This window comes from Bos grunniens, chromosome 5 (genome assembly GCF_055505025.1).
Source record: "Bos grunniens cultivar Pamir isolate PY7600 chromosome 5, Bosgru_T2T1.0, whole genome shotgun sequence".
NCBI lineage: Eukaryota > Metazoa > Chordata > Mammalia > Artiodactyla > Bovidae > Bos > Bos grunniens.
The window spans coordinates 118,076,299-118,095,496 of record NC_141169.1 but is presented as its reverse complement, the minus strand read 5'-3'; the positions used below and the strand labels follow the sequence as shown (position 1 = coordinate 118,095,496).

The window sequence follows — 19,198 nt, the reverse complement described above, 5'->3', positions numbered from 1 at the left end:
CAAGCGGCTGCATCACCATGTGGATGCCAGGGTCCGTGGGGCCCATTGTAACCCCGGGCAGAGACATGCTGACGTGGATGTTTCCAGTCGAGGGGCAAGAAGGGTCCATGCAGGACTCAACTGGGATTGCTTGGGTGGGATATTCACTAAGCTCTTTGAACCCCACGGTTAGTTGAGCCTAGTCTGCTGGGGCATCTGGTATGAAACGTGCCTGTTTCCTAGGCTCCCCGCCCCCAGCTCTGGTGCAGGCGGGGCACCCCCGGCTCAGTGATGGGACAGGTGTGCACCCGCAGAGCCAGGGTTCGTGTTTGCCGTGACCTCCACTCAAGGTCGTTAGGGACCAGAGGCAGGTGGCACCACTGTTCGGCTCTGCGTGTCCTGTTGCGGTGTGGACAGGCCAGGCCAGCGGGCAGGACTCGGGCGGCCACCCGAAACCTCCCGTTTGTCAGGACCTGATGCGAGGGGGTAAACTGAGGCACAGAGCGGCTGAGAGCCGGGGGCGGCCCCGGAAGCAGGATCTGCCGCATGTGTTCCGGCCTCTTGGCCGCCTGCTTCCTAGGCCTGCCCACCTGTTGGATTTACTGCTGCTCAGGGTGACGAGTCGGAGAAGGCAAAGGCACCCCACTCCAGTACTCTTGCCTGGAAAATCCCATGGATGGAGGAGTCTGATAGGCTGCAGTCCATGGGGTCACTAAGAGTTGGACATGACTGAGCGACTTCACTTTCACTTTTCACTTTCATGCATTGGAAAAGGAAATTGCAACCCACTCCAGTGTTCTTGACTGGAGAATCCCAGGGACGGGGGAGCCTGGTGGGCTGCTGTCTATGGGGTCGCATAGAATCGGACACGACTGAAGCGACTCAGCAGTAGCAGGGTGACGAGTGAGCCTGCAGCCGAGGCCACGGTGACTGTATTGCAACGCCAGGGTGCCCCTCGCCAGCCCGCCATCTCAGCGGTTGACGTTGCCTCCACAGGTCCCTGGACCTGACTGGGCCGCTGCTCCTGGGGGGCGTCCCCAACCTGCCTGAAGACTTCCCGGTGCGGAACCGGCAGTTCGTGGGCTGCATGCGGAACCTGTCCATCGACGGCAGGCACGTGGACATGGCCAGTTTCATCGCCAACAACGGCACCAGGGCAGGTGCGGCGGGGGCATCATGGGGTCGCGGTGGCCAGGCAGGGAGGGCATCCTCCACCTCCTGGGCCCTCAGGCCTGCCACCGACCCAGACCCAGGATCCCAGGTCCCCAGGTGGCCCGGTCGGCTGGCGGGCTGGGCCCGCGGCCCCGGGCCTCCAGATGTGGGCGTTCCATGGCATCTCAGGTCTTAGATCCTGATGGCCCAGAGGGGCCCAGGTCCGCCCGCCACCTCTCCAGCTATGTCCATGGGACGCATCTCCCTGCCGCGCGGGTCGGTGCTGAGAGACACGAGTAGACCCCCACCCCACCCCCTCGTGGTTCTCTGCTCCGTCTCGTGCTCTGAGCCCATGCCCTGCGCTCCATCTCCAGGCTGCGCTGCTCAGCGGAACTTCTGTGACGGGACCTGGTGTCAGAACGGGGGCACCTGTGTCAGTGGCTGGAACACATACCTGTGCGAGTGCCCGCTCCGCTTTGGCGGCAAGAACTGCGAGCAAGGTGAGAGCTGGCGCGGTGGGTGCCGGGTGCCCCGGCCTCCCGTGGCACGTGTGTCCCCAGGCCTGGGTCCTGGTGGGGAGCTGGGGGGGCAGGGCAGCCCAGGGCCAGGGCTGTGGGCACCATGGTGCGTGATGTTGGAGCAGAGGCCGGGCACCCAGGATGGGTCTGCAGGACCCAGCCCTTTGCGTGAGGTGGACCAGCGTGGCGTGGGGTGTCCACGAGGGCCAGAGGAGCGGGCGGGGCCTGGGTAAGCCTCCTGGGGGCTGTGTGTCTCCTCACGGGCACCCTGAGCTGCCAGGGGCAGCTCCCCAGGCCCCGCGCCCCCACGCCCCTTCTCACCACCCCAGGGCTCCGCCAGCTGGCTGCCTCCCCGCCGGACCGCACACTTTGTGGCATCAAAGCCTGGGCCTCCCCCCAGACCCCACCCCTGCTGTTGTCGAAACTGGCAGGTTTTAAATGATTCGTTCATCTTGAAGCAACATGGTGTTAAATAAGAGCAGTGATTTAGAACCCACTGACGCTCCTTACAGTCGAGGGGCCTAAGGGGGCAGACGGAGGCCACACCAGCTTGGACCCTCTCCCTGGGTCTGCCTTACAGTCAAGGGGCCCAAAGGGGCAGACGGAGGCCACACCAGCTTGGACCCTCTCCCTGGGTCTGCCTGGAGGTGTTGTTGGTGTTGTTCAGTCGCTCAATTACGTGCGACTCTTTGCAACCCCGTGGACTGCAGCACGCCAGGTTTGGAGCTGCCCGGAGCCCGTTAGCAAGTTGATGGCCTGGGGAAGTCCTGCCTGTGGCCGCCCGCTGGCCCCCAACCCACAGCCTCTCCGTAGAAGGCAGACGCTCCTCACCCCAGCCTGCAGGCCCCGAGGGATGGGCTCGGGATCTCCTGTGGCTGTTTGCGGGCGTGGGGACCACGGCTTCCCTGAGATTCCCTTAAGGAGGTGATGAGCAGAAGTGGGCGGGCCCCGTGATAGGAGGTTCTCAAGGGGAGCAGAGTTCACAGCGCGGGCGAGAGGGTGGAGCTAGCCGGCAGCTCACCTGTGCCGGGCGGTCCACCCTGCTCAGGGCCACAGCGACGGAGCTGAGACGCATGACGTGGGAGCCGAGGTGTTGTGTTACGACTGCAGTCCTTGTCCGGGACGCGGTCACTGGTCAGGGCCCCCTGCTTTGTGTCACGAGGCAGCTGACGCCTTTCAAGGCCCCAAAGGTCTGCTTTCCGTGTAGCAGGTGGGCACGGCACATGCAGGCCCTGTGGCCAGGTTAGGTCCAGCCCCAGCTGAACGCCGCGTGCAGGAAGCTGGGGTCGCGGGAGGGGCAGAGGCCCCTGGGGGACACAGCACCATCGGGCCGCCTGCCCTCGGAGTTCCTGTTATGGAGGCCGGGAGCCTGGCTCCGACTGTGCCAGAGCAAACAGCTGCCAGGGCTGGGTTCCTGAGAACAGGAACCAGATGCTGGTGCCCACGGGGCTCAGTGGCCCCCCGAGGCCGCCCCCGTCTGGCATGCCCCGTGCTGCCCAACCTCGTGGGGATGGCCACAGGCCCACCTGGGGACCTGGGCTGAGGCTCGGGGAGCGGCCCTGAAGCCTGTGATACGCAGGGGTCTGGAGGCAGAGATGAAGCGGGGTGGGCTCAGCGTCACCCCGCCCACCGGTCTGTCTGTCTGGAGGCAGAGATGAAGCTGGGTGGGCTCAGCATCACCCCGCCCACTGGTCTGTCTGTCTGGAGGCAGAGATGAAGCTGGGTGGGCTCAGCATCACCCCGCCCACTGGTCTGTCTGTCTGGAGGCAGAGACGAAGCGGGGTGGGCTCAGCGTCAGGTGTGTGTTGGGGGCGGGGGGCAGGTAGACTAGGCTCTCAGGGGCCCCCACTGAGCCCAAGGGTCCTGGGCTGTCCCGTTCTGCCTGCAAGCCCCTTCCCTTACACGGGCCTGCTTGAGAAGCCCCAGGCCTGAGCCTCACTGTCCAGGAGGGTGGCCTGTGTCCTGGGGGGTGAGAGGAGGTTTCTGCAGGGCCCAGAGTTCCTGGGCTCAGAGGGCGAGTGCTCTAAAGTAGAAGTCTGAGGTCAGTTCTGCATTAAAATAAGAAAGGCCCAGGGTTTCTCCCCTCCCGCTCCCTGGGGCCCTGTCCCGCCCTCTGCTGCTGAAACGGACTCTCAGGGGCCATCTGATGCGGGGAGCCTGTGTCTGTGTCCACAGTCATGCCCCACCCCCAGCGCTTCAGCGGGGAGAGCGTCGTGTCCTGGAGCGACCTGGACATCATCATCTCCGTGCCCTGGTACCTGGGGCTCATGTTCCGGACCAGGAAGGAGGACGGCGTGCTGATGGAGGCCACGGCGGGCGTGTCCTCCCGGCTCCATCTCCAGGTGAGTGGGAGCCCCATCCCACCCCGGGCGCCTGCAGGACAGCTGTACACCCACGTGAGGCGACCAGAGGCTCGGGCCGTCCGCCCTGAAGCCGGGCCTTCCCACTGCCCTCGAGGGGCGCCTGGTCACTTCTCTCTGCCCACGCTGCTGAAGGACCAGGAGAATGTGACCACCCAGCGCCCAGCACCAGATCAGTCAGCCTGTCAACCCTGCTGGGCGGGGGCTGGGGGCGCGGAGCCCAGGGGGAGCCCCTTCTCTTCTCCCACCTGCCCCACCCCCACCTGCCTCTCACGCCTCCCTGTCCCCTCCCCCGGTCTCTGCTCAGGTGCGTCTCCCGCGCAGGCGCGTTCAGGTGGCACTGAAGGTGCAGTGTGTGCCTCCCGGGTAAACACGGCCACCATTGTTTTTCCCTTATTAACCAGGAATTGTATCGGTTTACCAGGCGGCCCCAGATGCCAGCTCTGGGCCGGAACACGGCGGGCACTACTCTGCCCGGGGATGGGGTTTCCCTCTGTGGTGGTTTTGCCGTTGGAACAAATTAAATTGGCTGATTCAGGTGACGAGTGGGCGCTCGCAGGCTGTCATTGGCAATGGGGTCTCCGTCGGAAAAAAGTACGCTCTCAATGGAACAACACCCAAAGCCACGAACTCCTGTATTGTCTGAGTAATTAAGGTATGAGTAGCTGATTCAAACATGAAGGGTTTCTGCCAGGAACCGTGGCCAGCGCCTCCCTGTGGAAGCCTGGGTGGCAAACGTGGTGACCTCGGGGCGGCAGGGGGATCTTCCAGACCCCGGAGGCCACCCAGAAGGCCGCCCCAGGGCCGTTCCCAAAGGCTGGTCAGCTGGGGATTACAGACTACTCTGGGCTGTTTCCACACGACGCTTGTGGAATGCAGGCCTCCCGCGGCCCGTGTGCTCTGGGGCGGTCTCCGCGGTGTTCCCAGCCTCCGCAGCGGCCCAGACAAGGCACAGAGTCGTCCTGCAGCCGGAACAATTTGGCTGATTGCTCTTAGGCGCCCTAAATCCACCTCCATTGTCAAGTGGGAATCACCTGGCTGCTGCTAAATGCTCTCCTAAATCCGGCGACAGACCTCAGGTGGCAAGCAGCTACTCCCAGTGCCCTGGGATCATTCTGCAGGCGCTGCTTTTGTTTGTGGTGGTTCGTCATTTCGTCGTGGAGCTGCTGGCTTCGGGGCTTTGTTAGCGAGGACAGCGAGAGAGAATGGCAGGGCAAGTTTAATGAGTTGACTGGGGCTTCTGCGAAACGAAGGGAAACGAAATATAAAAAGGTGAAAAACTGCCTTCTTCCGTTAAGACTGAAAAGTGAAACACATTACTAGCTGCGTTGTCTTTATAATCAGCTAAACACATTTTCTGTTTTCCGTCAAGATTTCTTCTTTGGCCCTTCGGGTATTGGTAAGCAGCTCTCTCAGTTAGCAGACAGGTGGCGTTTTTAGCCGTTTTGTTATTGTTTCCAGCGTAACCGCAGGACAGAGAACGTTCGCCGTGTGATTTCGGACCTTTGAGATGTGCTGAGACTTGCTTGTGAGCCCCGCATTTGGTGATTTTTGTCGATGTTCTACCTACACTTGAAAAAAACACGTGTTCACCGCAGTCGAGTTCTGCGGCGTTCTGTCTGTCAAGTAGGTGGCGTGTGTTCATGGCGCGTTCACATTTTTTTCTGTCCTTGTTGCTTTAGGGAGTTTACTCAGCTGCTGAGAGAGGTGCGTTAATCTCCAGCCTCGACTGTGGCTCATCTCTGAGCCCCTCTGGACCTGTCCGCTCCTGCTTTGTGGATCTGGAGGCTCCGTTGCTGTTCTGGTTGTCACTGTTCAGTTGCCCAGTCATGTCCGACTCTGTGACCTCATGGACTGCAGCCCACCCGGCTCCCTGTCCCTCACCATCTCCCGAGGTTTGCCCAAGCTTACTTCCATTGCCTCGGCGATGCCATCCAGCCATCTCATCCTCTGATGCCCTCTTCTCCTGCCCTCAGTCTTTCCCAGCATCAGGGACTTTTCCAGTGAACCAGCTGTTTGCATCAGATGGCCAAGATACTGGAGTTTCAGCTTCAGCATCAGTCCTTCCAACCGGTATTCAGGGTTGATTTCCCTTAAGGTTGGTTTGATCTCCCTGCTGTCCAGGGGACCCTCAGGAGTCTTCTCCAGCACCGTGGTTCGAAGGCATCAATTCTTCAGCATTTTGCCTTCTTTATGGTCCAGCTCTCACAGCCGTATGTGACCGCTAGAAGACCTTAGCCTTGACTAGACGGACCTTTGTCGGCAGAGTAACGTCTCTGCTTTCCAACACACTGCCTAGGTTTGTCATCGCTTTCCTGCCAAGAAACAGTCGTCTTCTGATTTCATGGCTGCAGTCACCATCCACAGTGAGTTTAGAGACAAGAGGAAATCTGTCACTGCTTCCACCTTTTCCCCTTCTGTCTGCCATGAACTAATGGGGCCGGATGCCATGATCTTAGTTTTTTCAATATTTAGTATTAAGCTGGCTTTTTCTCTCTCCTCCTTCACCCTCATCAAGAGGCTCTTCAGTTCCTCTTCACTTTCTGCCATTAGCATGGTATCGTCAGCATGTCTGAGGTTGATGTTTCTCCTGCCTATCTTGATTCCAGCTTGTTACTCACCCAGCCCGGCATTTCTCACGATGTGCTCAGCATGGAGGTTAAACAAACAGGGTAGGAGCAGACGGGCCTGTGGTGCTCCTTTCTCAATCTTGAACCAGTCAGTTGTTCCACACAGGGTTCTGTTGTTTGTCAGGAGGCGGGTAAGATGGTCTGGTATTCCCGTCTCTTTAAGAGCTTTCCAGTTTGTTGTGATCCACACAGTCAAAGGCTTTAGTGCAGTCAATGAAACAGAGGTAGATGTTTTTCTGGAACTCCCTAGCTTTCTCTATAATCCAGTGAATGTTGGCAGTCTGAGCTCTGGTTCCTCTTCCTTTTCTAAACCCAGCTTGGAAGTTCTTGGTTCACATAAGGCTGAATGAAGCCTAGCATGCAGGATTTTAAGCATGACCTCACTAGCGTGGGAGATGAGTGTAAGTGTCCAGTGTTCAGTACTGCCCTCCTTGGGAACTGGGGTGAGGACTGGTCTTTCCCAGTCCTGTGGCCACTGCAGGGTCTTGCAGATTTGCTGACACATTGAATGCAACACCTTGATGGCATCACGCTTTAGGGTTTTGAGTAGTTCTGCTGGAATTCCATCGCATCCGCTAGCTTTATTAGCAGCAGGGCTTCCTGAGGCCCATGTGACTTCGCTGTCTAGAATGTCTGGCTCTGGGTGATGTGATTAGGCAATGTTATTAGGTGCATACAATTTTAGGATTGTTTTATCTTTCTGGAATATTGACTCTGTTATCACGATGAAAATCCTCTTTATTTTCATAATTATTTTTGCCTTAGAATATACTTTGTCTCCTGTTAATATAGCTGTGCTTAGCTTTTGTTGGTGTTTCTGTGATGTATCTTTTTCTATCTTTCTCCTTTCAACATTTCTGTTTCCTCGTATTTCAGGTTCCTTATATTCAGCAGTGCACTAACAGTGTTTTTTTTTTAATATGCTCTGTATGTAATTTGAAGTTAGGTTCGTTACAACACTGTGTTTTTAGATTTCTAACATGTATTTTTGGAAGTGTAGTTGATTTACAGTCTTAAAGTATTTAAACATGGTAGCTTGAGTCTTATGAAACAAGGAATAATTATATCCAGAAATAAGTCTACTGGTACCTGAATCAGTCTCCTTGAAAGCTCTGTGGTTCCCATTACTGTTTTCACGTCTGTGTCTGATGGTTCTCTCATCTGGATTCCCAAGAGTCTGTTTTAAGACACCGTCCTCTCTCCTGGCGTTCTTGGTTATTTTTGATTGAATACTGGACATCATGTTGACAAGCAAGAGGCAGTTTGAAACAAGGATGGTGGTGTCATTATCCCCTGTGTTTGCTTCTGGTTGCAGCCCTCACCCTGGGCAGGCTCAAAATTCCACTTCCTCTCCTCCCAGCCGCACAGGCCAAGAAAGCTTCGCACAGCTCTCAGCCTCATCGGTTCCTCCCAGAGCCGTCTGGCAGCCGTGCGGCAGGGCCGAGCGCGTCCCTGCAGACCCCCACCCTCTGCCTGGCTGTGCTTCTGTGACTTGCAGTGCCTTGGGTCACTCTGGTGCCTTGGACAGCCGTGCGTTAAGATTCTGCCTCATTTTCCCGGGTGTGCTCAGGAGGCAGGCTGGTCCAAACTGCCCAGTCCTTCACTGGAGAAAGGGAACCATGATCTCAGCGTTGCCCCAGCTACGTTCTCTCAAAACACGAACGTCTTAGGCCGGTTACCACGCTGACTTCTGTCTTTTCATACATATATTTGAACATGGTGGCCTGAATCTTGTCCCATAAAATGAAACATTTACATCCGAAAATAAGAGCCCAATAGTCAACAGAACCTGTGATTGTTCCGATACCTAAGTCCAGGGGGCTTCGTCTTACTTGATCTCTGCCAATATTTGACGCTTCTTACCGTATAAGAGGGGCTTCCCTGGTGGCTCAGCTGGTAAAGAATCCGCCTGCAATGCAGGAGACCCTGGTTTAATTCCTGGGTCAGGAAGATCTGCTGGAGAAGGGATAGGCTACCCACTCCAGTATTCTTGGGCTTCCCTCACAGCTCAGTTGGTAAAGAATCTGCCTGCAATGCAGGAGACCTGGGTTCGATCCCTGGGTTGGAAGGATCCCCTGGAGAAGGGAATGGCTACCCACTCCAGTATTCTGGCCTGGAGAATTAGGGTCGCAAAGAGTCGGGCACGACTGAGTGACTTTCACTTCACTTCACTTCATCATAGAAGAAAGCATGTGATTCTGGAACATGTGACAGGCAACAGCAAATTAGACTTTGCCCAATTTTTATGTTCATCTTTAACTCGGTGCCCCACGGTGAGTCTGTCTGCATGGCTTTGTTCCTTAAGTGACTGCGATGTGGTTTGTATCTTGTCATCACTGCCTCAGTCCCCAGTGGAGCTCTTCCCGTCCTGCAGATCCTGAACAACCACGTCCAGTTCGAGGTGTCCCACGGCGCCTCGGACGTGGTGTCCATGCAGCTGTCCAGGTCACGCGTGACCGACGGGGAGTGGCACCACCTGCTGATAGAACTGAAGAGCGCCACGGAGGGCAAAGACATCAAGTACCTGGCCGTCATGACCCTGGACTACGGCATGGACCAGGTGAGTGGGCCTGCGGGAGCGCAGGGGGACCCCGCCAGGTGCCAGGTGCTTGTGGATTTGGAGGAGTGCTTTCTGGGCTCCCCTGAACTCGGGTCCGATGTTCCTCCTTCTGCTGGGGTCCCGGGAGCCTGCACCTCATCCCTGCCTAGACGGTTTCTTGTAGCAAAGCTGGCTTGAGCCACAGCCGTTCTGTGCTGTGCGTCTGGGGTACACAGATGGATCTGGTGGGGGCACATGACCGAGGTGCTGGAGGGGCTGTGGGCCCCCGGAGAGACACACCTGTTGCAGCTGGGCAGGTGGCATGCCAGGCAGGTGACTCAGAGAACGCTGGATCTGCAGGGTGTGAGCCAGGTGACCGGAGGCATGTCAGGGGACCCCCACACACTGGAGGGGCTTCCCTGTGCTTCCTAAGAGCTCTTGGAGTCCAGGCTCTTCCCGCACCTGGCTCTCGGAGTGAATAGCTGCCGTGTTCTGAGCTTGAGGATCCGGCTGAGACTTCCTTAGGTTCCTGCCACCACGGACGGGTTTTACTTTTTTTTAGTTTATCGAACTTTCTTATGCAGTGGCTCATTGGCGGTGCCCATGACAAGTGGGAGGGTGGCCCATGTTCCCCCAGCCATCCACCTTGGCCGGGTTGGGACACAGACACGTGTCCCCCGGCTGGTTCCCGCACCCCGCCATCTCATGCACGAACAGCTGTGGTCTCCACGGAAATGGCTGCGTGGCCCCCTGTGTGAGGCAGGGACGGCCCCCAGGCTGAGGGGAGCGCCCGGCATGGCTGGGTTGCAGTCTCTGAGCACGCGCTTCCTAGCCAGGTGTCTGCAGGCGGTGGCCCAGCCCCTCTCTTTGCACAGGACACGGTGCAGATCGGGAACCAGCTTCCCGGGCTGAGGATGAGGAGCCTCATCGTGGGGGGCGTGTCTGAAGACAAGGTGTCCGTGCGTCGCGGCTTCCGGGGCTGCATGCAGGTACCCCGCGTGCGCGCCCTCCCCGACCCCCACCCTGGGCCTCCACAGCGGGCTCAGGGCGGCCGGCACCGCCATGGGTGTCATGATCGTCCTGCTGGTTTTCAGCAAACGAGTTCACTTGTCTAATCGCCCACCCAACTTGAACTCATCGTGTTTCCCACTTACGGCCCCCCTCCTCCCTGCCTCCCCTTGAGTTCTGCACCGCCCTCCCAGCCACCCCCTCGTCCACCTGCAGCCCTGCCTTCATGTCCCGTCCAGAGCCTCCCTCTGGCCGCCTGCAGCAGCCCCCATCCTCACCTGGACGGGCCCCACGCCCATCCCCTAGACCAGGTGTGCTGGCAGCAGCCTGAGGGAGCCATTCATAACGATGTTCCGCTCATGTCCACCCGCCCCCAGCCTCCCACTGCGGGCGACAGTCCTTCATGCCTGCCCTGCGCTCTTGCGCCTCCGTGATCTGGCCCCATGGTGCTTTGCACGGTGCCTCAACTCCGGACACCCTCTGCACAGTCCCCCGCTTCTCCCAGGAGCCGCCCTGCCCTCCGTCTCCAGCAGCTGTTCTGCTTCCTGCTTCCTCCGTGACCCTCACCATGGAATTATCAGAACATGGAATTAGTCCGTCTCCATCCCAGATGGCCTAAACCCCGTCCTGGGGTCCACACCTGGGGAGGGGCGGCAGTGCGTGCATCCTGGCCTCACTTTTGCAATAAGGGACCCCTGGCTCCCTTTTGGGGATTCCTCCAGCCCCGAGGGACTGACTCTGGGCCCCCCTTTCTGAAACGCAGGGAGTGAGAATGGGGGAGACGGCCACCAACATCGCCACGCTGAACATGAACGACGCCCTCAAGGTCAGGGTGAAGGACGGCTGTGAGGTGGAGGACCCCTGCTCCTCCAGCCCCTGCCCTCCCCACAGCCGCTGCCGCAACACCTGGGGCGGCTACGCCTGCGTCTGTGACAGAGGTGGGCACCTGCCGGCCGCGGGGGGCGGCGCCTTCCGTGCTTTAACCCGCCCCGCACGCCGAGCCGGGCGCTGGTCCCCCAGCAGCTCTCTGCCGGCGTGTGGTGCCGGAGCTGTGTTTCGTAACTGAGGAGGGGCCCCTGTGCTGTCTCTTCACCTGGGGGCAGGGACACTCCCACTGTACCCTCCGGGCACACTGACACGAGGGAGCGGTAGTGAAGGGCACACGCTTGAGAATAACATGTTGGGTGCTCGCCTCTGACTGTCGAGGTGATGCTTGGCTGGTACCGTCAGCTCCCCCAGCCTCCCACCCTCCCCAGGCAGCCTGGGAGGCCCTCTCCTCCGTGTTTCCAGGTCGGACCCCCTGAGTGTCCGTGCTTCCCGTGATTCCAAGGGCCTCTTCAGCTTTCCTCCGCAGAGCAGCCTGGAAAGAGGGTCTCGGGGCAGCCGCAGATTGCAAACACAGGCTCACGCAGAGGGTCTCTCCCCACCCATCCCCCCTCGCGGAACAAGGACCTGCGGTGTGAGAGGCGTGTCCCGGGGTGGGGTAACACTGGCCTGTCCCCGCAGGGTACTTTGGGAAGAGGTGTGTGGATGCGTGTCACATGAACCCCTGCAGGCACGCGGCAGCTTGCGTGCACAGACCCGACTCCCCGCGCGGCTACGTGTGCGAGTGCGGGTCCAGCCACTATGGGCAGTACTGCGAGAACAGGTGAGCGCCGCCCCCGCCGGCGGGCCCGTGCGCTGCCCCCGCTCCCGACCTGCTCTCTCCTCTCTGTTACTGAACCCCAAGTAGGCGAGGTACCTTTTGATCACCTCCATCTGATTCCCCCTTCATCACCACTCGGTGAGTTTACAATAGCTTCATTACGGGGTTTAAAAGCCTCCCCAGGTGGCTCAGTGGTAACGAATCTGCCTGCGAGGCAGGAGACACGGGACATGTGGGTTCAATCCCTGGGTCGGGAAGATCCCCTGGAGGAGGAGATGGCAGCCCACTCCAGTATTCTTGCCTGGAGAATCCCATGGACAGAAGAGCCTGGCGGGTTACAGTCCATGGAGTCCCAGAGAGTCAGACACAACTAAGCGACTGAACAGCAACATATGGTTCTGGATAAGAAGGACGTGTCTTTTAATTTGGCATGAAATAAATGAGAATCCAACCGGGCATCTCTCACCAACCCCTACTGAGCTTGTCTCCACCCAAATGCACAGCAGAGCTGCCCAGCCTGCCGGGTGATGGTAGGATGGAGTCAGGGAGGCTGAAGGGAGGGGCACCTCCAGGGGGTGTTCCGGGGGGGACACCAGAGGGCAGAGCCAGCGAGCAGTGATGGCATGAGGCCTGTCTAAGAAGCTCAGAGGGTCAGCCAGTCCCGGGCAGGGCTGGCACATGCTGTCCCAGGCAGCTTCTGGACCGGGGAGACTCCCAGGCCTGAGTGGAGGGCCTGCCCGCAAACTGGGAACAGAGCTCAGCTTTGTGGAGGCCACGGGGGCCCCGCAGAAAGCCGTGGGGGGATCAAGACTGGGTGTCAGAGAGCCTCCGACTCTGGGGTGCAATGTGGCTCAAGCAGGTGGAAGCCAGAGGCCAGGGCACCGGCTGGGAGGCCGTGTGGCGTCCCTGAGGCCTGGCGTTGCCCGTAGCGCAGGGCTGAGGAGGCAGGGGGAAGGGGTCCCCCCCAACGTCGATGCAGATCCGTCAACACCAGACTGGAGCCCCACCCCTGTCCCGGCCATTTGTATTCCCCTAGTGTGTACACAGTCAGTACTTAATAATTGCTGGTTAGGTGAACAGGTGAGAAGGAGGGATTGACGCTGGTGGGCGGGCGGATGGAAAGCTGTCAGCCAGGGTAGTAAACGTAGGGCAGGGTTTCATTTTGTGGAGCCTGAAGGGCACGCGTGTTGGGTGGCGCCGGGCCACGGAGAGCCAGCCTGGCGTGAGGGTGGCTGTCACCCACCCCGTGGGCCAGGTGTCCTGGTGGGGGGTGCTGGGCAGTGTGACGCGGGAGGCTGGGTCAGGGTGTCACCAGTGTCTTCCAGACCTGGGCCCCTGAAGGCTGGGCCTGGCACGTGAGAGGCTAAGGGCTTCCGTGGAGGCAGCAGGGGGAAGCGGACCACTCGGGCGGGGGGCGCCCAGATCCAGGCCAGTTGGGGCCCAGGCCGCCAACATCCCTCTAGTGCCACAAAGGGCAGTTATGCACCTTCCACGCACTATCTGATGTCCCAACAGAATCGACCTTCCGTGCCCCCGAGGCTGGTGGGGGAACCCTGTATGCGGGCCTTGCCACTGTGCGGTCAGCAAAGGCTTCGACGCCGACTGCAACAAGACCAGCGGGCAGTGCCAGTGCAAGGTGAGGCCCGCAGGCCGTGGGGACCCAGGGGAGGGAGGGGCGGGCACCGCGCCTGCCTGGACAAGAGCACGCAACTTAGGTGTTCACGGCGTTCACCCTCAGCACCCCAGGCCTGCTGGCTCAGCCCACCCGGGGTCATCGGAAGCTGAGACATTTCTGTGCGTTTGGCTCATCTTCAGCACCAGCCGTGGTTCTCCCCAGTTGGCCGTTTTTCTGGTCTTTTATCGAACCACCCAACAATGACCCCCATTGAAAATATGAGGGACTTTCCTGGTGGCTCGGGACTTTCCTGGCATTCCGGTGGCTAAGACTTAGCCTTTCAGTGCAGGCGGTGTGGGTTCAATCCCTGGTCAGGGAACTAAGATCCCGCCTGCCTCATGGCCAGACAGCCAAAACGTACAACAGAAGCAATGTTGTAACAAATTCAGTAAAGACTGAAAAATGGCCCACATAAAACATTTTTTAAAAATGTAAACAAATAAATGTGGAAAGCGTTGCCCACTCCCCCCGCCTTGGATACCTGTCGCCCTCATGCACGGCCTGTTCTCAGCCCAAATCACATGGAAACCCGGCCCCCTTGGCCTCCTGGAAAACACCATGTACCTTCAGAATATTGTGTCAATAATCGCCGTGAGCTGCCAGTAACTTGAATCCCAAAGGGAAGGTCTGTCTGTAACAGTAGCTGCTCAGAGGGACGCGCAGTCTGCTGGCTGAGCTTGCTGACCCAGGAAGGGACCCTGCCCTCACGGTGCTCTCTGCAGCCCCAGCGCTGTCTGACATCCGCGTGTTGCTTGGGGTCTGAAGAATCACGAGGGCCCCGCAGAGCAGGACCACGCACGCAAGCCACGTGGTGGTGGATGGGGTCGTAGCCTCAGTGGGGGGCAGGGCAGAGGGAAAGAGGGTACTTGGGGAAAACGTGCCTAGGTTTTTCTTTTTTTTTTTTTCATAAAAAGTTATTGCAAATGCAGAAAGGACTATGAACGTTGACAGTGACATCCATGTCCCCTCCCAGGGTGGCTGCTCACGTGTAGCGTCCCCTCTAGGCCCTGGAGGACATGTGGTTGGAACCCCCAGGGGACAGTTCCATGTCCCTGTCTGACACGGAAGCCTGTGTCACTGTGTCCTGGGCTGCCAGTTGCCCAAGTCACCGCCTGTCCCAGTTTCCAGCTGGCGACCCGTGGGCCTCGGGGGACCGAGTGGCCCGGCAAAGGCGTTGTGGCCCGTGAACCACCCAGCTGGGCGTCAGTCCAGGACTTTCCAAAACTGAAGCCTGTGTTCTTGACCATCACCCTGACCTGTCTGATGACAGATGTTCAGACGGCTTCTAATTTCTTACACTTTAAAAAAACAAAGCACAAAGCTCCCATCTGCCACCCTGGTGCCCCCGTGCACAGATCGCCACTGAGTCTCTGATCCTCTTGAGGACAGAAGCTGGCCCACAGTAAGCACTTGCTGAGATGTGAAGACACCCCTGCCCCGTCCAGCGAGGGGGCCCCAGGCACCGTCCGTCTGGACGCCGTGGGTGGACGGCAGCCGTGAGGCCGGCCGGCCGGGCTGGAACCCTGACGTCACTCAGGACACGTGCTCCAGGGGCGGGGCCTCTGCGGCACTGATGTCCAGCCTCTGTTTCTGGCTCCCGCAGGAGAATTACTACAGGCCCCCAGGGCAGGACGCCTGCCTGCCCTGTGACTGCTTCCCGCACGGCTCCCACAGCCGCGTCTGTGACATGGACACCGGCCAGTGCAGCTGCAAGCCCGGGGTCATCGGACGCCAGTGCAACCGCTGCGACAACCCTTTCGCCGAGGTCACTGTCCTCGGCTGTGAAGGTCTGCATCACCCTTGACCCGCTCGGGCCGTGTGGCAGGGACGGGCACTGTGGGTCTGCCTCTGGGGGGAGGGCTGTGTGTGTGCACGCGTGCGCTGCACTCTCCTGCAGCGTGAGGGGGTGTGTGTGTGCACGCGTGCGCTGCGCTCTCCTGCGGCGTGGGGGGGTGTGTGTGTGCACACGTGCGCTGCGCTCTCCTGGGGCGTGGGGGGCGGCGACAGCCTCATGGTTCAGTTGTGTCTGCCTGGCTTTCTACGGCTGGCGCTCCAGGCGGCATGGGTCAAAGCCTGTGTCCCCCTCCCCGAGTCTCACCCCCGTGGTGGAGGCGCGCAGGGTCCGGTTCTCGGTGGGGCTGGGCTCCCTTCCAGGAGGAGCGTGCAGGGAGCACCGCACACTCGTGTGCCAGGCTGAGCGCCTCCCCTCTGTCCCCAGTGATCTACAACGGATGCCCCAGAGCGTTTGAGGCTGGCATATGGTGGCCACAGACCAAGTTCGGGCAGCCAGCCGCAGTGCCGTGCCCCAAAGGGTCCGTGGGTAAGTACCACGGGGTGTGGCCTGTGGCATCCATTCCAGACAGGACAGTCAATGGTGTGGGGCTCGCGGGAGGGCTGGCCAAGGCATCGGAGCTCACCGGATGTTCCGTGTTGAAAGAGTTCCTTTACCCAAAGTGCCAGAGTAATAAGAACTTCTTCGTCCATCGTAAACGGCAAAACCTGGAAAGAGCACAGGAAAACGTGAAGAGCACCGCGGCGGGAGGGTGGGGTCTCTTGGTAAGATGGGGGTGATGCCTGCGCCCGCGCCTCCAGGGGCCTGGAAGGTCCAGTGAGACGACGCAGGGAGCGCCAGCCCCAGGCGGGGTCCAGGCGGGCCTGCAGTGCACGTGGACACGGTGGGCGCTCCAGAGACCACCCAGCCGATTTATCTTTTCACGGACTTGCTCAGCTGCCCACCCAGGGTAACTGAGCGGCCCAGGTCAATTGTAAGGTTGCGAATGTAGGGCAGATGTGGGCACGGCCCCAGACCTGAGGGAAGAGCTGTGTCGGCTTCATGGCTGCAGCACCCTGGGCCCTGGGCAGCCAGGGGTTGGTTCACAAGTCAGCTCTCAGGCTGGACGGGTCCTTCTCTGCTCCTAGGAAACGCGGTCCGGCACTGCAGCGGGGAGAAGGGCTGGCTGCCCCCGGAGCTCTTTAACTGCACCACCGTCTCCTTCATCGACCTCAAAGCCATGGTAGGCTCCCTGGGGACACGCGGGAGGGTGCTGGGCGTCCAGACCCCAGGATCGCGTGGGCCCAGGCCGGCCCTTGGAGGCCGTCTCCGCCTCCCTTTCCAGATCTCAGCCCGCGTCTGGGTCTGCAGACTCGGGGCCCCCGGGTTTGGGCCCCCCGCCCACAGCTGCCCGCACCCTGCCCTGTCCCTCGTCCACCTGGGCTCTTTCTCCAGGTGCTTTTGAGCCTGACACACCCTCCTTTTGTGTGCCATGGCCATCTGGGAGTCTGGGGGTTTTTAAAGTTCTTTCCTGAGAAGGGGGTTTCCACTGGAAAGCGACGGGCCCTGCGTCCTGGGAAGGGCCCAGGGCTGACGTGGCGCTTGCTTCCTGACCCAGAACGAGAAGCTGAGCCGGAACGAGACGCAGATGGACGGGGAGCGGTCCCTGCGGCTGGCCCGGGCGCTGCGCAACGCCACGCAGCACGTGGCCACGCTCTTCGGCAACGACGTGCGGACGGCCTACCAGCTGCTGGGCCGCGTCCTGCTGCACGAGAGCAGCCAGCAGGGCTTCGAGCTGGCGGCCACGCGGGATGCCGACTTCCACGAGGTAGGAGGGTGGCAGGCGCGGGGCCCTCAGCCCCACACATCTAGGGTCCAGGTGGGGCTGTGACCGGCAGGCGTGTCCAGTGTCCTCGGGGCAAGACCCCACTTTCCCCATGTGAGCTCAGGCCCGTTTAGTGACTGGAAAGGGGACTCCTGAGGGTTAGGAGCATCGCGGAAAAGGAGCAGGCCTGACGGGGAAGAGCAGGATGCCGCGCGCACCAGTGTTCGGGGTGGTCTACCTGAGTCAGCCCGCTGACTGCCACACTCATCCTCTGTGGAGCCCACTGTTGCCCAGCTTTACAGTTAAGGAATCTGAGGCCCAGGGGCCCAGGGCACACAGCCTGTGAGAGGCCCCTGAGCTCCCGATCTCGGGTGGCCTGGCGTCTCCCGCCCTAGAGACAGCCATGCATCGTGTTTAAGTGATTGGTCCCTACAAAGCGTCTGTTGAAAATAACCAGTGAGGAGATGCGTTCACTAGCTTATAAACTGCTCTTGTGTTGGCAGGTGGCTGGCATTGCCTCGTGTTTCTGCTTCACTCCTAAGGCCTCCTGGTCCATGCAGAGCCCCCGGGGACCCTCTCCAACCACTCAGAGCCCCCGGGGAACCTTCCTGTCCATGCTGACCACCCCCAACCCTGGGAACCTCCATGCAGAGTCCTCAGGGCCTCAGAAAGTCCTGTCACCTGCATTTCAATCCGGGCCTGAGGGTTTGGGCCAAGGGAGTTTTGTTCCCATTTCCAATTGTTTGCAGACAGAAGTTTCTCATCCTGCCTTCAGCCTGGGTTGTGGCCCCCTGAGTCCCAGTGACACCCCCGTGTCCTCACCACGCTGCCCCCTGTTCATTTGCAGTGTTCGGGGAGGGGGCATCACCTGAACCGGAGTGCACCGGGCATCCTGGGCTGCCTCCCTGCGGGCTCAGCAGTGGCCAGGGTCCCCACGCCCGGGTCTCCTGGTGGGGTGGGGGTTGCCGATGTGACCGGGGGGCGTCTCTGCCTGCCTCTCCCCTTTGCATCTCGGGGGGAAGCCCTGCAAGGATTCCCCGACCATGGAGGTTACACTCCAGTGCCTGTCCCCATCTCTGACTGTCTGGGCCCAGCCTTGTCCCGAAGGCTCCCCAGAGCCCAGGCCCTGTCTCGTCAATCAGGCTCCTGCGGGCTGGCCGCACGTAAGCTGAGCACCGTCTGTCCGTCTGTCTGTCCGAGCAGGATGTCGTCCAGGCGGGCAGCGCCCTCCTAGCCCCGGCCACCAGGGCCGCCTGGGAGCAGATCCAGCGCAGCGAGCCCGGCACCGCTCAGCTGCTGCGGCGCTTCGAGGCCTACTTCAGCAACGTGGCCCGGAACCTGCGGAGGACGTACCTGCGGCCCTTCGTCATCGTCACGGCCAACATGGGTGAGGCCACGGCCCAGCGTGGGTGGGGGACCCCCAGGGCCCGTCTGCAGTGCCACCCACCTTGGCCACGTGTCGGGGAAGGGTCGACGCGGGGAGGATCTTGGTGGTCCGCAGGCCTTCCAGACCTGGGGGTGGGGCTGCCCAGGGAGGCGGGCTCGAGGGTCTGGCCATAGGTCCAGCCTCCAGCCTCAGGCAGAGGCTCAGACCCCAGAGGGGCAGGGACAGGCCGCTGGTAGCAGGCGCAAGGGAATGCCACCCCCCATACCCACTGCGCCGGGCTGGGGGCTGAGCCGTCCGCACAGCGAACGCCTGTGGACCAAGTCGCCTCAGGGTCCCAGGACGTGCTATTCTGGGTTCGGGGCTTAAACAGTTGGCTTCCTTCCTGGGGAGGAGGCCCTGATGTAGGGCCAGCCCCACCCGCCCAGACAGGGAGACGCTGGAGGGTGCCGTCTTGGATGCGGGGCTGCTGGTCTCCCTCCTGTGTTTATTAAGCTCCCCCGTGGGGCCTCAGGTGGGACCCCAGCACTGCCCCTTCCCTGGGAGTTGCCCCTTAATTTCCGGGATCATCTGTCTCCAGAGGGCTGAGCCTTTAACCCAGAGCTGGCGTGGACCCTCGGGCTCATGGGGAGGGGCCTCACTGATGACCAGATGCTCACGCTGAGCTCACCTGAGCCTGGGACGCTGGGATGGAGGAGAGCGGGGGATGCTG

The 19,198-nt window shown here is 60.4% G+C and overlaps 1 protein-coding gene across 2 annotated transcripts in view; it reads left to right on the top strand.

The window, feature by feature from the left end:
• Positions 1-19,198, top strand: part of CELSR1 (cadherin EGF LAG seven-pass G-type receptor 1) — a 145,784-nt gene that overhangs the window by 100,499 nt on the left and 26,087 nt on the right. For both annotated transcript variants that reach the window (XM_086403292.1, XM_086403293.1), the window contains exons 7-19: positions 976-1,139; positions 1,506-1,631; positions 3,825-3,991; positions 9,014-9,199; positions 10,054-10,167; positions 10,950-11,124; positions 11,693-11,834; positions 13,347-13,467; positions 15,110-15,293; positions 15,725-15,826; positions 16,426-16,520; positions 16,896-17,105; positions 18,306-18,489. In XM_086403292.1, the coding sequence (XP_086259418.1) occupies positions 976-1,139; positions 1,506-1,631; positions 3,825-3,991; positions 9,014-9,199; positions 10,054-10,167; positions 10,950-11,124; positions 11,693-11,834; positions 13,347-13,467; positions 15,110-15,293; positions 15,725-15,826; positions 16,426-16,520; positions 16,896-17,105; positions 18,306-18,489 (1,970 nt within the window). The remainder of the gene's footprint in view (positions 1-975; positions 1,140-1,505; positions 1,632-3,824; positions 3,992-9,013; positions 9,200-10,053; positions 10,168-10,949; positions 11,125-11,692; positions 11,835-13,346; positions 13,468-15,109; positions 15,294-15,724; positions 15,827-16,425; positions 16,521-16,895; positions 17,106-18,305; positions 18,490-19,198) is intronic.